This window comes from Larus michahellis, chromosome 3, assembly GCF_964199755.1.
Source record: "Larus michahellis chromosome 3, bLarMic1.1, whole genome shotgun sequence".
NCBI lineage: Eukaryota > Metazoa > Chordata > Aves > Charadriiformes > Laridae > Larus > Larus michahellis.
In genome coordinates this window covers 18985326-19000508 of record NC_133898.1, presented here as the reverse complement: position 1 = coordinate 19000508, position 15183 = coordinate 18985326, and the positions used below count along the sequence as shown (strand labels likewise).

The following is a 15183-nucleotide window of genomic DNA, read 5'->3' as shown; positions in this document are numbered from 1 at the left end:
AGCTACATCTGTTCATTGCAGCAGTTTTTATGGTTTATTGGGAGAAGGACTACCCCCACTGAACAAGCATATTCAGGGGCTTTGTACTGCCAGCCCCAAGGACTGGTTAGTCTATAGTCTATACAGTAGGGTAAAATGACTGGTTGCTCTTCCTTACTTCTCTTCTGGCATCTTTAATGCCTAATGTAACTCTACATTAAAAGGGGACCTTTTTCTGACAGGCTAGCTTTGTGCTCTACCTTTTTCCCCATAAAACCCAGTTTGTGCTCTTTTACTACTGGGAAGCCTTCTGGTACCTGGCAGAGTTGTCAGCTGCACCCTGGGTGCAGAATTTATATTAAGGATCATTAGCGATTCACTAAAAGTAAAAATTATGTTGTGGTTGTGATTTGACATGGCATTTAACAGGTCTGTTTTCTGCTGAGGTCACTTAATAAGTACAGAGTCTGGCCTCATGTTGAAGAAAAGAAATGCAAAGGTCGAACTAGACTACAGTAGAAATTAGGGAGGCAGTGAGTGTTTATTGAGGATGATGGGAAAATTATTTCATGAGTTTTTAAGGAAATGCGTGATTCATGGCCAACTAGAGGATCTTCACCTATGGCAATATAAGCGTATGACTCAGGGCAAGAGGAGCAGTGCTTTCCACCCTTTGTAAGAAGAACTTGCAATGTAGGCAGAGAAGGAGATGAAGGCGGCATGAAGTTACCTTCTGCTTTGAATGAGATGACTATTACTTTAAAACTGGTAAATTTAAAGGCAAAAAGCTAATGTATCTTTAGTGTTTGGAGCTGGAAACTTGCCTGAAACCCCAAGCCAGTGACAGAATGAGTGGGCTTCAAAGCCTGAAATTATGGCTTAAAATAAACTATCCTCTTTTCCATCCATTCATCTCACCAAACAGATCCACAGGTGCAAAAACTGAGGCACAAAATGATTCATTGCTTCACCCGAGACCACATCAGTGCTCACAGAAAGAAGTCACCAAATTGCTGAGCTGGGCTGCCTAGAAACCTAGACAGGCAGGGGAATCGTGTTAGGAACTTAACCCTCTCCAAGATTTCCCTCCATGGGGCTGCAGAAGCAGTGGTTAGGAAAGCCATCTCCAAAGTCTAACCTTGAGTGTGTTTATACCTGTGGAGCTGTAGAGGCCAGGTATTTAAGAGACCCCATAGCATACACTGGGATGTGTCCTGTCATTCGGATGCGTCAAAGTGTGGGGAGAGTCAGTTAGTCACAATTTGGGGGCTCTTACCCTTGCCACCACCCTCCCCATGGTCAGGCACACTCATGACTTCACACAAAAAGGCTGAGTAGCTGTGGGGCTGCCCGCAAGCCTGAGCAACCCAGTCAGTCGCTGCAGCTTCTCTGTGTGCCCAGGAGTCTTCTCGTCAGCTCACCTGGGTTCTTCTGTATGTGTGTGTCTTTCCCTCTTGCAGAAAATCTTCCCTCTGGCTTTTACTGTTCGTTTGAAGAAGGAGACTGTGGCTGGATGCAGGGCTCTTCTGCGTCCCATCCTTCTCCATGGCGGATTGGAAGCCCGGAGCACAACCGTTTTCCTTCAACAGAAGGTGTGTGAGAGTAAATAGTAAGTGCATAGAATGAGCAGTGGAGATCAAATAAGATACACAAATGGTGGGGAGAGGGAATAAAACACAAGGCACGTGTTCCTATGTACTTACCTATTCAACCTGCAGTGAAACAAAAGCCATCTTTCTACTCTTAAGTGCTTTGAGCAAGAGATTATCCTGTTCGCTTTCTGTCTTGAGGGTATAGACTGGTACTTCAGGTCTCCACAGCTGACATCAGATACTAATCTTGACTCTTTCTAAACAACTTCACACCAAGTGTTCATCTGCACGACCCTCCTCCATACTGATCTGAGGTTTTCTTTCCAATTTTCCTATTTACTTCCTCTGTTTCTCTGTTCTGCTTCTTTTTTTCCCCTTCTCATTTCCAAATTTTTCTTCTCTTTGCTCCATTGTCCCTTGAGTTCCACTTCTGTGTATAATTACTCTATACTTGGTTCCTCCAGCCAAGTCCCAGTAGCTCATTTCTAATCCTTCTCATACAAATTATTGAAGGTTTATATCTTGGGCGTTGAACCAGTTGAGTTTTTGAACCATTGAACTGCTGGTTGAGTTTTGGCAAACAGGTTGCCTGCCAGGATAAGCTCTTTCCTAATGCAACAGTGTAAATCATTGGAGGCATTTATTGCTGAGGCACAGAGCATCTAAAGGGATAGAATAATAACAGCAGAGTTAATGGTGTATAATCCCAGCATTGCTTTAGAAAGTTAGATCTGGTGTTAAACATGAAGAGTAAGATTCTCTAGTTTTGTGTAAAGTGGCATAGGCTATGATGCATTTACGCTGCCTGATGGCTCAGCCCACAGTATTACAGACCACAAAGTGATGGAAGCGTAGGTAAATATGAAGGCAAAGAGCCAGAAAGAGGGTACTGTGGGGAGCTGGTAATAAAGTGCTGCTGATTCATGATTTGTCTGTGCTGTAGAGGCAATTTCAATGAAAGCCCAAATAACTGGGTTCTAAGTAGTCGTATTGTCCTGAGCTGGAGGGCAGAGCTGAAATAGTGCAAAGACACACCTTTTCATGCAGAACTGATGAGGAAGAACCCTAGTGTTTCTACTGCCCTTGTTCCTCTTGTTACAACAAATGATTAAAGGAGCAAAGAGGCCTCCAGCTGAATTAATATTACTCTGGTTGTGTTTTGCCATCGTTGTATTTTGTTTGGGGATTGCCCAAGAGAAATATTCTCTTCCAAGTTACTTTTCGTTCATAAAAAGACCCATTTTGTTATTCAGCCTTGCAAGGAGGATGAATCTGAAATCATGGAGGAACAGAAGATAGCTGTAGGGGGAGGCTAGGGAGACTTCTTAAATGTATTTCCTGAGTATGTTTGTTGGGTGCAGCTGCGTCCCTAAGAAATTGAAAAAGCCTTCTGCTCTCTGGCATTCTCCTGTAGCAGGAGCCAGCTAACATAGGTTCTGGGGAATTTCACAAACCCTGAAATCAGAAGGTGAGTGCTGCATTTTGACCTTCTTCCTGCTCTTTTATCCAGGTTGTGCACTCCTCCTTAACACCAGCAAAGCACCAGCAGTAGGAAACACTGTCATGACCAGCACTGCATTTCCAGCTCCTTTGAGGAACTCCCCCTGTGAGGCAAGTCCTAATGTTCTCTTTTCTTTTGCAATTTACAGAGATATTTTGTGTGTCTGACTCTGGTTTTCAAATATAGGCACTAGGTCAGTAGACAGCAACCACTTTCTCTGATGGCTTATCTATAAAATATGCTTATTTAATGCCCCTGTGTGCAGGGGAAAGATATGGCTAGCTGCTTGAAATGCCACAAAACGTGCTCTGAAAAGCTTGGTGTATCTTGTCCTCATTGTGTGGCCACACATGATGTATTACGATCTTCATAATCAGGTGTATATGCTGTAAGAGTAGGGCCGCCAGCATTACCTAAACACAAAGAGGAGGAAGCTCACTCCATGAACAAACATTGTATTTGAAAGGTCTATGAAAGAATAGGCTTCAGGACTGCCCCTGAGCTGCTCAGAAAATACAGTGCACGCTTCCTCTAGCCCAGCTGGGATTTGAGCTGGCAGGTCTTCACCATGCTGCACTTCAAACCTACCAATCCTTATGTAGGCCATGTTCATAGGTGCGCTGAAGTTAACAGCGGCAGAGATAAATTCATGTAGAATGGAACTAGGTTCTTCTTCAAGCAGAAAAGCTGGTGACAGTCATAAGACATCAACTTAAGCAGGTATATCAAGGCTTGCCAACCCTGCACAAATGGTTGGTGTTCCCGAAGTGTTTGTACTTAACCCTTAAACTGCAGATTACAGAAAGATGACCTATCTGCATCTAGTCTATAGCCTCACAGATTTTATTATCACTGATAGGATTTATCAGTGACTTAGCACTTTGAACCATGGCTAGTGACTTAGAGCATTTCCAGTCTTGAATGGTCACCCTGAAATCACAGAATGGTTCCGGCTGGAGCCAGAGGGATTTGGGAAAATTGATCCTAACAAAGCAGTTTGGTGTTTGTTGGTTGAGCACTGAACAGACAAAAGGAAACAGATCCTCTCTGTTCCACTTATCTTAAAATGCAGAAAGGACAAAAAGGGATGCATTAGAAAGTTCTCTGGAATGAAAAGGACATAGAATATGGTGTTTCTTTGGCTTAAAGTTTGGTTTGCTTGACTTCTGTTGGATATCTCAGTTCACGTAGCAAAGCGCATCTGTTTTTGCTCTCTTGATATATTCATGTCCTCCTTCTTTAGGAAATACATTCTACCTTGGTTTTCCTCCCTTCTGTGACAAAGGCATATGCAGGTTCTGAATATTTTAAGACCTTGTTCTGCCATGGACAAGCAAGAGTGAGTGTTTTTCATAATCCACCTGACACAGGAATCAGAGTGAATGATTTCCCAATATGTGTATATTTTTTTCTTGTGTATACAACACTGCAAATAATTAAACTTGCCGTCGGGGGAGAAGCTGCCATGTATTTCATCTCCTCACATGCCATCCCACCTCCGTCACTCCCCTTGGCACTTAAAAGGCATCCGGACACATCCAGCATTGCAGCTGTCGGTAATAAAGAGTGAAGGAGTTTGGCAAGGGTTTTGTCTCTTGCCTTTTCATATAGCGTAAAAGCTTCTCTTCTCAATGAGTCCCCAGTGGCTTCAAATTCTATTTTACTGGAACAATCTGTCTGTGAGCAGAATAATTTAATTCAGCTTTTCAGCACAACACAAGAGGAGAAAGGAGATATTCCCCCCCTACGCACTTATTCCTCCAGTAGGTGCCAACAAACTTCCTTATAGTGAAATTATAGTCAGAAAAGAGGTTGTGAAAATACCATAACGATGTCCTGTATTTATTCACCCTCAATCACTTCCCGATTGAACTGGCTCAAGTTCAGGCACTAAAAGATGAGTTTTCTTCTACCTGTCACTGCTGACAGCTCCACCTGGCATGTCACAACCGGGACAGATTCTCTGGCAACTGAAATCCCACTGACAAAACTCACTCATGATTCATGTGGCAAAGGGAACTCAGCAAGCATGTGTGAATTAGACCCATTTATTCTTCCACAGTCAGAGCAAGCCATAGACCTGCTCTCCCTCTTGTATTTGATCCAGCTCACATGCTCCTTTAGATATCTGCTTGCTTTCCTTGTGTGTTCACTTACATGGTGGCTAGTTCTGACAGATAATTCCAGTACCCCAGACAGATTCTGCTCAGATTCACATCCTGCACCAATATATATTAATGATAGAGGCTGTCCTTAAACCTGTCATTTAACATTCTTCCTCCTCCTCGTATGCAATGTCTACCCCACTATCAATATGCCTGGCTCAGCTGAACTCCTGGGGACGGGGCTGAATGTGCTGCCCTGGTTACTCAGCACGCTCACCTCTCCTGGATGAGTGGAGCTTACCCCTGGTCTGTGCATAGGACTTTATGAAAGCCACATGCTGCAAGCCCTGAGAGCAGGAAGGAGGCCAGCAGACATCCACAGTTTGCTGATCTTAACTCCCCTCTCTCTATTCCTGCTATGTGGAAGCTCTGGAGCGCTACTAGACCCACTGAAGCTCTTTAGCCTGAAGTGTACGTAAGAATTAATTACTTCAGTCTCAGCGTGAGTAGCATTACCTGCTGCAGTACTGCTTACCAGGCTGGAGGATTCTGGGTTTTGGCCAGAATGTCCATGGAACCAGGACTCAATGCTGGAGGAAACAGTCGAGCAATCCATAGCGTGTGCCAGCCACAAAGAGTTTGCTAATGCTTCAGGCTTGTTTTTTCTCCCTCAGCTGTTTAATCTTCCACTGTGATAGACTGACAACAGAGACAACTGAACAGTCTGAGAAAATGACTGCTAACACCCTGGAGGCTTATGGGGTGGCCTGGATCAAACACCTTCCCTGCAGAGGTTCTGGGCAGCTCTTTGCCGTAGTGCTGATGCTAGCACTTGGAGACTCCAAAGCCTGGATGATATTTGGTGTACATATTGCCGCTAAGTGCAGAACAAGCGCAACCCTCCGTCTCTGTGCTCTCCCCAGCTTGAGGTTGGTCACCAGAGCATGCTGGGCTGCGTGCAGGCTGTACTTCCCTAGCATTTGCCATGCCCTGTGGGAGGCTCCTTGTTAACTCAGAAAAGGAAAAATCAGCCTGACCTACTCTGTACTGCCCCACATGCCTCAAAAGATGAGAAAAGGGTAAAAATGCATGCAGGAGATACAGTAATAAACACAGCCTGTACTTTCCCAGACATGGGCCCTAATGTGCTTTGCGCTTTGTGTATAGCTTTGTATTGCACTTTGCTCCTGTTTGTTTTGAGCAGCTTTATATTTTCGTTTTCTTTGTTCTTCGGTGCTTTTGGCAGGTCAGAGCAGTTAGTTTGTGATGCTGCCCTTTGTTCTTGGTTCAGTTAGTTTTTCTCTTTCTTTTCGTTGTTTTATTAAATCTTGGCTCGAGTATCCTGGCTTCAAAGAGTCTCTCTTGTTTGCAGTCCAGACAGTCTTTGTTAGCTTTTTCATGTTGCACATTTGGAAGAGTCCTTTGCCTGTTGACCCCATTAACTGTGTGTTTAAAACACAATTTATGTGGTAGAGGGAAACTGTGGGATTTCTGCTAAATCTTGGGAAAATGCAGGAAGTGGTACACATAGTCCGTGAAGAGATGCTCCGTTACCCTGAAGTAGCCAGAAAGGGGAGATGCAACAAAAAGCTCAGGAAATGCTTCAGGAACCAAACTGAGTCACAGTAATCAAGAGTGAACATCTTTTAACTCACATGTAAAAGTTCATTGGAAACAAAGAACATGTAATTGAGCATAGGAATGCAGCTAAAGTGCGAAGAATTAATCCAAACAGTGGCCTGATTTAAAGGCAGAATTTATAGACCTTGAGTAATAAAGCACAGCATTATTTCCCCCTTCTCTTCACACTGTGATTCCCCTCCTCTGAGTGTGAATCAATTGGCCTGCACAAGGCCAACAGGGCAAAGAAGATCTTGGGGTGGTCAGACATTTCCTTATTTGGAAGAAGAAATCCATATGCATGTCATCAGTAGCTGTACTGCTGTCTGGGAAGCTGGGAAACTGCATTGCAATTAAAGTGCAAGGGAAGTGCTGTCATCTCAGACACCACCCATGGCAAAGCTTAATTGCTTTGCCACAGCTGATAGCCCCAGGTGTGCACAGTTTCCAGAATATAATGGCCACCTTCTTCTCAGTACTTTGCAAAGATGTCAGAGAGCTGACACGAGAGTGTTGCACATGTCCAGGGAGCACTTCACACTGTGGAAGCTGGAGACTCAATTCTGGCCCCCCATGTCTGGACAAAGAGGCAATCTCATCTCCCTCAGTCCCAGCGTTGTTGCTGTTCAAGTGCAGAGTCAGGTCCGTTGACTTGCTTTTCATTCCGTTTTTCAGAGATGCGTCTGTCATAAAAAGATGTAAGACTGGGTCCAGGACTACTGCATTCTGTGAGGGCTTGGTACAGTGTGTACCTGCCTGGGCAGTAGTTACATCTATCCTGCAAGATTTCGTTTTGTGGTGGATTATGACTATTACTTCTGTTTGAAAGTCACTGCAGAAGCGTGACCAGTCTGGAGACTGATTTTTAGAAAGGGTGTTCTTTGCTCAGCACAAGGGAATCTGAAAGACCTTAGTGCCATAGCTGAGAAGTAAAAGCCATGCAAGCACTTTTGGTGTAGTCCATAATAGAGAAGGAGAAAAACAGAGGTGGTGTTGCCTGGTTGGAGATGGACTTGAAATTAGCCTTAAGTGTTATCACATGCATCTCCACAAAAGAAGGTGACTCTTTTCAAGAGGGACGACATTGTGATTGGGAACCAGATTATTCCATTTTTCTGTTAGATCCTGGGTCAAATGTTTTAAAGGGTATAGTTGTGCTGAAAAACTACAAAAACAAATTCCTGTGATAGTAAAAGAGCTTTGTGCTTTTGGACACGTTTAAAATAATGAAAATCTTTTTCTGATGCTATTTTGACATTTCAACTAGCTATTTCTTGAAAGCCACCATTACATTGTGTAAGTACTAAACTGAGCCAGACTTCTTTTAAGCCTGAAATTACTTTTTGAAGGTAAACGTGCTCTCTAGAAAATAAATACAATATGTTGATGTAAAACAGTGTAATTGAAGTTTGCCCTCTCATACGGCTTTATAGATACAAAGGTTTTTTCATCCTCTGTGGTTATTAATTCAGTTCTCTTTTCTGTGAAAAAGTGTTGTATTTTTTTAAAGCATGTAAATCAATAATATAAATCATTCCTTGAGTGCGTTCTAAGCCCCCTGCTGACACCTGCAGAGCGTGTCTCTCTCTTGCCTCTATTCCTTGAGCTTTAAATAACTTAGAAGGGTACATGGTAATAACATCGACTCAGAACATTTATGAGCATGAAAAATGCAACATAGATATGCCTTTAGCACAGCCTTTCATGTGCTTTATTTTGCAGAGTGTTGTTAGCATCCTTTTTTATTTTAAAATGTTGGTTTTAAAATCTGTACAGCTTATTCACTATTACCCATCTTTATTTTTTCTTGCTTCCTCTGTCACCTGGCTTCTGTGTCATTGGATTGGAGTGTCTATAATATCTGAAATTTCTTGAAGGCCTTTTCACTCCACAGTACTCTGGCAGCAAAATTATGAACTCTTTCTCTCTCTTTTGTTGTCGTTTTTATTTTCATGGTTTTTTGTTTCCTGAAATGAAGGTGCTTCTATTAGGTTCTTGATTTTATAAAAGTAAACATAAGTAAGAAATAATGTGAGAATAAGTAGCATAAGAATCTGTTAATATAAAATACAAACTCTTCTTGCCTGCTTAGGTATTTTAAGGCTACATGATCAGCTCAGTTAATAACCATTTTATCATTTACATAAGGTTTTTGCTTGCACATCTGAGTCCTAAGCAAAAGCAGAAGTGTCAGCAGACTGCAAGACAGACTGATCATGCGCAGTTGTTACCTGGCCAAAAAACAGGAACAAGAGCTTTTGGTCATCTTTCTTATTCGTAAGGGTCCAAATCTACATTGCTGAGCAGTCCTAATAGATGTCTTTGTACTGTTGTGTGCAACCATTTCTCATTTATAGTAAGAAAAACAATATTGCCAATGTGATAAACTTCACGCCTCAAACAGAGTTCATATTCATGTACAAAACTTACTGAGACTTGGCAGAGGTGTCTGCAGCTATTGTCTAATTCTATGTAAACTGTATTCCAACTTCCAGCTTCAGTTTCTATTCAATGATGAGGTGTTTTCCAAGCTTCTTTAATGCCTGACTTACATTTACTGGGTCAGTGTATTCACATCTGAAAAGAACTTCTACTGTTTCCTGACCAGTGAAGAAGACTGAAGATAAGAGTTATGTTTTTCCGAAAAATAAATGTCTGTATTTCGAGAATCCACAGTTCCTGGTCAAGAAAATTTTGAGCAATTCCTTTCAGCAAGTATTATAAGTGGGGGACAGGAGAACTAAGTAATGTGCTGTCTCACACGATGCAAGCCTGTGGTGCAGAGTTCGGGCACGGGTAGCAAGATAGCCACCAGTGGGATCCAACTACTGCAGTTCCTTCTTCTTAAAAATACCTTGCTCCAAGCCCTGTTTGAAGTATGTTCATCTTTTCCCCTTTCTTTGGTACTTGTGCTAAAGACAGACAGCTTTTTCTGCCAGATAGGACTGTAATGCTAATAGTCAGGGGCATTGCCACTCAGAAAGGGAGGAAAAAGAAACAGCAACTCTCCAGAGTGCTGCTGAGGAATGTTTGATTTATGGTGCTGTGAGTGTGCGTCATTGGTCCTCAGTCAGATATCTAAGCACTAGTTCATACTGGAATGTTTCTAGCCATTAAAGTAGACTTACAGATGTAAGCAGGCCCTAACTTCACCCGGAAGGTTCTCAGTATTTTATTTCTTTTGTGCATAAGGAAGGAAAATGCAAGTCTCGGTTCTCAGGTGATCTTGAAATTATGCAGCTTGTGCTAGAAAATCTACCCTCCTTGTTTTTCTTCACCTCTCTGTTAAACCTGCCAAGCCCTGTTGATACTGAAGGATTAGTTTTTTGTTCTTTCTTGGATGAATTGAGTCTCCTGTTTGTTAGCTCAGAAATTCCACAAACTCAGACGCTAAGGGGATTCTCAGAAGGCATCTTTCCAGATGGTGTTTGCAGCACAGTGCATGTGGCCATCTGACCCAAGTTTTGCCTCAATATGCTGTGTGTTTACCATGGGCTCTCTCTCCCTTTAATTTTCCCCAAATCAGTTGAGAAGGTTTCATTTACTGAGTCAGTGGGTTTGTGTATGAACAGCTAATCACCAGCTATGGTGGGTTGTAAAGCCAGCAAGCAATGTGCTATTGAGCCAATGTCTACCTGCAATGCTTAATTAATTTCTCAGTGATGTTTCTCGCTTCTGAATATTTTGCTGCTGGTTTAACACAGAGGGAGATGTTTGGTATATAACGTTAGGGGTATGCCACCAACAGCCCAAATTCAGATTTTTCCAAATGTGCCACTGCACTACTTACAGGACGCATCGTGTATGTAGTACCATCTGCCATCATTGATGCTGTATTCTGTAGAATGAATGCCAGCCCCATTCGGAAGTCTTTACTATGGCATCCAGCTCATCATCTGCTCTGGTTCACTTCAGCAGGTGTGAAAAGACCTGGACTGCCCTGCTGTGAAGCTTAGAAACCATGGAAATCACAGCCAAAAATGCCCATTTGGACACAGTGCCAGTCGATTCACTTAGAGCCAGTTCATTAGAGTCTGCATATTGCACTTTGCCAGCGAGCTGATCTCCCACATCTAATGCCAACTACGTCTTTCCTTCAAACAGCTGACATGTGTGCAAAGGCATCCATTCCAATTCATCAATTGCTTCAGCTCTTGCTCTAGTGTTACGTTAATAGCTATCAAAGGCTCGCTCTTTTCTCATTTCTGACGGTGTATAAGTTGCCTCTTACTGTCTGGCAGGTCTCCAGAAGAGACAGAGGTCTGAAAGCTCCTGCATAGTAGGAGCTTCAGGGCTTTACCTCTCAAATTTTGAACTGTCAAAATGTCACAGTGAAGTTTCTCCAACTTACTTCTATTAGAAATCTCACATAGTGCATTACAGTAGAGTTGGCATTAGGGTCCTGAAAGTGCTTCACATATGGACTGTCAGTAAGAGGAGTTTCTTTTGCTGCTACAGCTTGATTGCTTTAAATATCGACTGGTATTCCAAAGTTATTAAAAAAAAAAACAAAAAAGTTTAGTCCTGATCGGTTTTCTCAACGGAAATTGCCTAAGTGGGTCTGAAAGGTATTCTAATGATATTTAAGAAAGAGCAATCTTCACTGTAATTTCAGTAGCCGCATTTCATGGGCACTTGAAAGTATAAATGCTCAACAGGTTGTTTAATCTTGATGGTCCACAGACATTAAGACTGTGTGTGCACTAGGAGTTAGGAGTAGCCATGCAGATATCAAGTGTGAAGGCAATGGCCTCCTGCCATAAACCTTTGTCAGGAGCCTCTTCCACCAGTGTTGGTTCTGGTGAACTTGTGGGTATAAACTCAGACCTTCCCCAGCTGCCTCCCTGGCCATCACTTTGTGTCGTTATCTGAAGCAGTTCCTTGCAGTCCTGCTCAACTCTGCGTTTTCTCTCTGGTGTCTGCAAGGTGAAAATCCTCTCAATTCATCCTAAGGTTTCCACTGTCTGAGGTTATAGAAACGGATAAGGGATGCCATGAGTCCTTTCCCAAACTTGGGGTGAGAGTGAGCTGGTAGTCAGACTTGAGGAGTGTCTTGTCCCTAGAAGTGCTGTGGTCTGGTAGGCCCCGGTGGTGGTTTGCTGAACTGCTGAAAACCTGTGCATCAGTCTTGAACATCTGTGGTCAAAGTGAGGTAATGAGAGGGATTCACGGACCCATACCTGCATATCAGTTTGTACACGTTATCAGTGCCTGTGTCATACGCACTAATAGCTCAACAGACCCAGGAGTGATTCCAGACAACTGCAGTGATTTTTGGACTGGAGAAAGAGAAGATCCACATCTAGATTTTTTTGGTCTCTGTCATAGTTTTGCAGCGTCATCAATGTCATTGCTGGTTTTGTAACTTTGGAGACAGGCAGGTGAACTGCACTGTTTGCCTAAATTCAGTACAGAAAATTAATATAATGGGTACCCAGAATTTTGTTTCAGCCACCCCAAAATTGTGAGCGTAAGCTAGCAATAATAGCAGCGCTTCTGTCCCCCCGGCTTTTGACACCTAAATCTGACTTGTCTGCCAGGACAGACTTAAATCATGAGATAGGAACAGCAAGAAAAATCTAGCCATTGTGTTTTCTGCTAAGAAATGGATATGAATATTCTATGCTATCAAAGCAAGAAAGTAAGTCATGTTATCAGGTATTCCTGTGTAAAATATAAATTTAATTCCTAGCCTTCCTAGCCAACTTAGATGTTGGCTTTGAAGTGTTAAAAGCCAGAGGGCTATTTTTTAACATGCATGGATGCTAGATACTATGCTGAACACTTTTCTTGTGTCCAAAAATCCATCACTAATATAGCTTTAATAAACTCCTTCCTTCAGCATTCTCAACTCTACCGGTTATTGAGATGAGACTGCATGTAATATATATGTGTATTTTATTTATGCTCTTTATCACAAAGAGCTAGGTCTTCTTCTTCCCAAGAAAGTCAGAAGACTGTATTCATACAATATGGATTCTGAGACTAGCCTGATGTAGAAGGGATTGTTTTTCTTTTCATACGATGAGTGAAAGTGATAAAATGAGAAAACTACATGAAATAATTTTACATATGGGGATAAATGCATAGAAATGGACTCAATTACATTAAAAGTAACAAAAATGTTAGAAAAAAGGTTCCCTAACGTATTTTAATTAATAAAAAACCTAATTATTACTGAACTGTAATTGGAAAGTCTGTGGAAACTTGGAAAGAGGTAAGGAAAAACTGATTTTTGAAAAGAGTATCTGGGGGATGAGGATGTGATTACTGGTGATGCCTGCTTATTGCAGCTATTCTCCCTGGGTTTTTGCTGCTGCTGGAATGTAAAAGTTTGTTGCTGAAAAAGTTTTTCATCTTAACTTGAATCTCTTAGGTGACATCTTAGGGGGAGTGTGATCTTTGTACTGCAGATAATAGAGATATTAGCTTATCCCTTTAAAATTGCAGACACATACATGAAAGCTAAAACAGAGATATGTTGGACACAACTACCAAAAAGAAAAGCCAGTAGTTCCAATATTAAATAGCATATACTAAGTATTGAAGGCTTCCACATTTGTGGAGTTTTCTAAAGGGATTACATGAGCAAAAGGCAGGGAGAATTGACTTTTGGGTGATTAGAAAACAAAGAAATGAAAGAAGAGTTGGGAATTTTGTTAACTTTTGGATAATGTTTTTGATGTTTCATCTCGTATGTTCTCTTTCTTCTAGCTACGAATGTCATGGCTCATCCATGGTGTCTTGCTGGGCAATATATCCCTGGTGCTGGTCGAGAATAAGACAGGAAAAGAACAGAGCCAGACGTTCTGGCACTCGGATAACAGCGAAGGTTTGGGAATATGGCAGTGGATGATCTTACCTCTCCCAGATGTACTGGATAGGTATGAGTCTCTTCATCATTCTCCTTCATGGTGATCAGTCATTTCATCACTAGCTACCTGGCAATGAAAATGGCCAGCATCGCTCCTAGAAGTGGTTTCCTCAGGGAGAGAAGTGCTTTGTCCCCAGGAGGTATCTTCCGTTACATGCGGGAAATGAGAATAACTGAGTAGTTAGAGCAAAGAACCCAATTTTAGAACTGCTGAGTAGTGATCTTGGTTCACACCCTGGGTCACTGGGTCACTAAGCAAGGTGCTTAAAATTCTGTGTCTCCATTGCATTGACTGGAAATAATCATTCTCTTCACATATGGTTTCATGTAGCATGTTTGATCCTCTTACGTGGTTTGCTAGAGTTGGATGTGAGCTCCATAGCTGCCTTTTTTTCTGGGTATCAAAGTCCCCAGTGTTCAATGTGTCTAGCTCTGAGGATGAAAGAGATGGGAGAAGAACCTGCTGATAATCAGACAAGGGTGCATCTGAATGCCTTTGTGTTAGTTCTAGCAGGAGGCTCAGCTTAATAAAGGGCTGTCTCAGTTATGACTGTATTCTGGCTTTAAGCATAAAAAGTTTATCTGGTAGCATATGCTTAATCTGGTAGCATATGCTTATTTAAAGAGTGTTGTTTTAGCTGTTTCTTACAAGTCAGCTTTAAGGGAATACTCTTGTTCATTGTTTACTTTTTGTGTGTGCTCTGGCTTATGCTGTTTATAGAGAAGACACAGACATACTTCACCTCCTGCTGCCCTGGCCCTTAGGCTGTAAGATTCATCTGCATTCTGTGTCATGAGCACTGGTGTCCTTTGTCTTTTTGGAAATCTGTGCCCTAGAAATAATGGATTTCATTAAGGGATAGTTTGCTTCATAGGAAGTTTGAGCAAACATTGTATGAATATGTCTTTTATCTTGCTGGCTCTTGGGGGATGCATGTAGGCTGCAAATACAACAAGGACACTGCCAACGCTTTGGTCCTGAATGTATAATTAATACGTGTGCGTCAAAGATTTAAAAAATATCAGCATTAGGCTTATTGTGCAGTCACTGCTGAAGCACCATTTGTAAAAATACCTGGTTGCTTCATTCCCTTCAGCTGTGTTTCCTTTGAAGAATGGTATATTTTGCCATTATTATTTATGTGATTTATTTTCTAATGTTGCCAGAGGAATGTTTTGTACCTGAATTATTCTGTGCTCTTATACTATTTCTTTCCTTTAAATTCTCTCTGTTTTGCAGAGTCAGGCAGAGAATACTTTGATCTTAGGAGCCAGGCTAGCAGTGGTTCATGTGGAATCACAGATTCAACTGATAACACGGTGTTACATATATATATAGATATGTGTGTATATATATATACACACATAATCAGACCATTATGTATAAAGCGCCGACACCCTTGCTTCCCCATTACTTGCAGAGAAAGACAGCTGGGTTCACTGAGGGAAGGGAGTTTGTTGGAGGTTAAGACATAAGCAAGGAAAAGTTGGAGGTTTTGGTGTCTCTCAGAA

General features: G+C 41.9%; 1 protein-coding gene across 3 annotated transcripts in view; it reads left to right on the top strand.

Moving 5' to 3' along the window:
- Positions 1-15183, top strand: part of ALK (ALK receptor tyrosine kinase) — a 328498-nt gene that overhangs the window by 250565 nt on the left and 62750 nt on the right. For all 3 annotated transcript variants that reach the window (XM_074578928.1, XM_074578927.1, XM_074578929.1), the window contains 3 exons: positions 1440-1571; positions 3082-3182; positions 13512-13681. In XM_074578928.1, the coding sequence (XP_074435029.1) occupies positions 1440-1571; positions 3082-3182; positions 13512-13681 (403 nt within the window). The remainder of the gene's footprint in view (positions 1-1439; positions 1572-3081; positions 3183-13511; positions 13682-15183) is intronic.